Source organism: Ursus maritimus, unplaced genomic scaffold, assembly GCF_017311325.1.
Source record: "Ursus maritimus isolate PB19 unplaced genomic scaffold, ASM1731132v1 scaffold_24, whole genome shotgun sequence".
Lineage (NCBI taxonomy): Eukaryota > Metazoa > Chordata > Mammalia > Carnivora > Ursidae > Ursus > Ursus maritimus.
In genome coordinates, this window is record NW_024424897.1 from 5,499,668 (window position 1) to 5,503,190 (window position 3,523).

Sequence of the window (3,523 nt, forward strand, 5' to 3'; positions counted from 1 at the left end):
TTCCCTGGGGGCACCCGCAGGGTGGAGCAGGCGGGAGAATCCCAGTCCCAAACTACTCCACATTTGCATGGGCCCTGACTCTGGGGCAGGTAGCATTTGCATCGTCAGTGAGACAGCAGAGAGACCCCACCCCCGACCCTCCCCAAGCCTGTGAAGCTCAGGCTGCCGGAAACGGACCTCGGGAATGAGCACCATGCTCTAGGCTGGATAATAATCAACTGAGGCCTCCTAGCCTGGGCGGGAGGAGGGGGCCATGGCGGGTGAGGACCCAGGCCAGCAGCCGGCTCAACAAACAAGGAAAGTCATCAGATCCCCCCCCACTTCATCCCTACCCGCTCAGAACACACACCCTCACACCCTGACTAGCCCAGCTCCCCCACCCCTGCCTCAACCCACCCACTCACTTCACAAACAGAGGGCCAGCCAGGCCCAGGCGGAGTGAGATGGCTGTCCAGGCCCTGGGGGAGCTGTGGCCTTTGGCCAGAGGCCGCAAGCGGTGGGGTGAGGGAGGGAGGGCAGGACGGGGTGGCACTGCGAGCCACCCTGCGGCTCAGGGCTCGGATGACTGAGCAGGCAGATATCCCGGCAACAGGGAACAAAAGCCCCCGACAGCACTCCTGGCTCCGGGTGCCCAGTGGCTGGTGTCCCAGAGCCACCGGTCGGAGCAGTGCGTCCGTCCCTCCTCCCGTGTGGGCAGGAGCTCTCGTTGCCCCCCACCGCCGGCCCTTCCCACTCACCCAGCCGACCTCTTTCTCTCCTCTCCTCCCGTGCCCAGAATTCCATCCGCCACAACCTGTCGCTGAACAAATGCTTCATCAAAGTGCCTCGGGAGAAGGACGAGCCCGGCAAGGGGGGCTTCTGGCGCATCGACCCCCAGTACGCCGAGCGGCTGCTGAGCGGGGCCTTCAAGAAGCGGCGGCTGCCCCCGGTCCACATCCACCCGGCCTTTGCCCGCCAGGCCTCGCAGGAGCCCAGCGCCGCCCCGTGGGCCGGGCCGCTGACCGTCAACACCGAGGCCCAGCAGCTGCTGCGGGAGTTCGAGGAGGCCACCGGGGAGGCGGGCTGGGGTGCGGGCGAGGGCAGGCTCGGCCATAAGCGCAAACAGCCGCTGCCCAAACGGGTGGCCAAGGTCCCGCGGGCCCCCAGCAGCCTGCTGCTGACGCAGGAGGAGCAAGGCGAGCTGGAGCCCCTCAAGGGCAACTTTGACTGGGAGGCTATCTTTGAGGCTGGCACTCTGGGCGGCGAGCTGGGCGCGCTGGAGGCCCTGGAGCTGAGCCCGCCGCTGAGCCCCGCCTCGCACGGGGACGTGGACCTCACGGTCCACGGCCGCCACATCGACTGCCCCGCCACCTGGGGGCCTCCGGGGGAGCAGGCTGCCGACAGCCTGGACTTCGACGAGACCTTCCTGGCCACGTCCTTCCTGCAGCACCCCTGGGACGAGAGCGGCAGTGGCTGCCTGCCCCCGGAGCCCCTCTTCGAGGCCGGGGACGCCACCCTGGCCGCCGACCTGCAGGACTGGGCCAGTGTGGGCGCCTTCTTGTAAGAGGCCGGGCCCCGCCCCACCTCCGGACAGTGCCCGTCAGGGCCCAGACTGCCCCCCAGCACAGGCCCTTGGACACCCTGTCGCCCAGGCAGGGGCTGGGCCAGGTCTCCCGAGGCTGGCCCCACGAGGCCTCACAGCCCCCAGCCCAGGCTGCCCTCAGATTCCGGCCCAGGAGGCTGAGAACGGGGGCCCAGGTCCAGAACGGCTGCCTCCCTGGCCCCCCCACCCCATACACAGTGTTTCACCGATCCTCCTCTCGCCAGCCCCGGGCCCTGCACTGTGGGAGCTGCACCTGGAGCGGCCCTGGCCAAGCTGGCGAGCAACAGTACAGGGCCCACCCCAGGGCACCTCAGCTTCGACACCTCTCCCTCTCCCGCCATCCTCCCCAGGTCTCTATCCAGAGAAAGTTCCCAGGTACAACAAATGCTAATTAGGTGACAGCAAATTAACCCCCTGGGGGCCTCTCCCGGCAAAGCCTCCCTGGGGCTGGGGGAGGGGTGGGGTTGGGGGGAGGGGGCAGAGGGCAGAGACAGAATAAGGTCAGGGAGCCTGGTGGGCAAGGAGGTTTCGAAGGCCTCTGGGGTCTTCTCCTGGTCCCATCCCTAGAGGTGGGGCAGGGAGCGTAAATCCCTTCTCTTTGAGCCCGACCTGAGGCAGAGCGCAGCAGGGAGTTGGGGTTCTGGGGGGTTGGGGGCAGGGGCAGCTGAGCTGCAGTGGGGAGGAGGACAGACTAATGTAGCGAGTGTAGTGATAGCTGAGGCTTAACAGGGAAGGGTGCAGAGCTTGCTAGAACCTCGGGGACCGGGAAGGCAGGGATCGCCCGCATGCCCGCCTGTACTTGCGGGGGGGCGGGGGGGAGTGTCTCGCTCTACCCAGAGCCCCTCCGTCTGCGTCCCGCATCCACCCTCCTGCCCTATGGGGGCAATTTAACCTTTTTCATGGAAAGTTATTTACAATAAAAAAAATTTTTAAATGTTAAAAAATCTGAAAAATGGACCTGCTTGCAACTTTAGGAAAAGGCAAGGGCCGGTTTGGGAGGAGGGGGTCTTTCTCTTCAGTGCCGGAGGGGGAATGGCTGGGAGGAGGATGGGAGGCACTGAAGGCCTCAAGAGTGCCCCTTGATGAACTCCCCATGACCTCGGTGTCCCCAGGGAGAAAGGGGCTGAGAGGCAGCCTCCAGGGGTCCCCTCCAGCCTGGGGCCTCAGCACCTCCATCTGCACAATGGGGAGAATGGCACCCTCAGCCCCGGGAGTGGGCGACGAAGGAGACACAGCCCCTTCCCTGGTCCTGGGGACTCACAGGGGCCGAGCACACCCAGGGCTCCGCTCATGTGTGCCTGACCACCAGGGCCTGCCCAGGCTCGCCTGCCTGTGTCTGAGGTCCCAGCCCGGGCCTGTCTCCAGCACCACCCTCCCTCAGTCCTCTCCTGGAGGGACAGGGTGTGAGGCCAGAGGGCCCGAGCCTGGCGCGTGCTCACGAAGCCTGGCGCCTTCCCTCCCAGGCCCAGTGCGGGCTGGAGGAGGAGCAGGAAGGCCTCCGGGGAAGTCAAGGTGCCCAGGCCTTGCTTCCCCACTCACTCACACCAGCAGGTGCGCTCCACGAGGGACCTGCCTACCAGAGTCCTGAGGGGGAAACTGAGGCACAGGAAATTTGTATGGGGGTGACACACAGCGCCACCTTTCTCTCCTGTCACTCCAGCTTTGTCTGGAGCCCCCCTCTCCACCCGGCCCCCTCCCACACACGGGGCACAAACGGGCACTGTCTCGCACAATCCTGCCCAGCCTCCAGGGACCCCTTTCTCCCGAAGCCCCTTTCTTTCCCTTCTCTCAAGTCTGGCGCTGGGCCAACCTGGCATTCCCAATGCTAACTTGCTGCTTTCACTTGCTAATTATTCCAAATATTTCTGGAGGGCACACACACTGCGGGGCCAGCGGGGTTGGGGCCTTACTGAGCCCCAAGCCAGCCCCCCCCGCCCCCCC

The 3,523-nt window shown here is 65.7% G+C and overlaps 1 protein-coding gene across 1 annotated transcript; it reads left to right on the plus strand.

The window, feature by feature from the left end:
• Nucleotides 1–561: 561 nt before the first annotated feature.
• LOC121105061 (forkhead box protein J1-like) lies at nt 562–2,481 on the plus strand. The gene is made up of 2 exons (XM_040641199.1): nt 562–627; nt 776–2,481. The coding sequence occupies exons 1-2, from the start codon at nt 562–564 to the stop codon at nt 1,541–1,543; spliced, it is 834 nt and encodes a 277-aa protein (XP_040497133.1). The 3' UTR covers nt 1,544–2,481.
• Nucleotides 2,482–3,523: the final 1,042 nt, after the last annotated feature.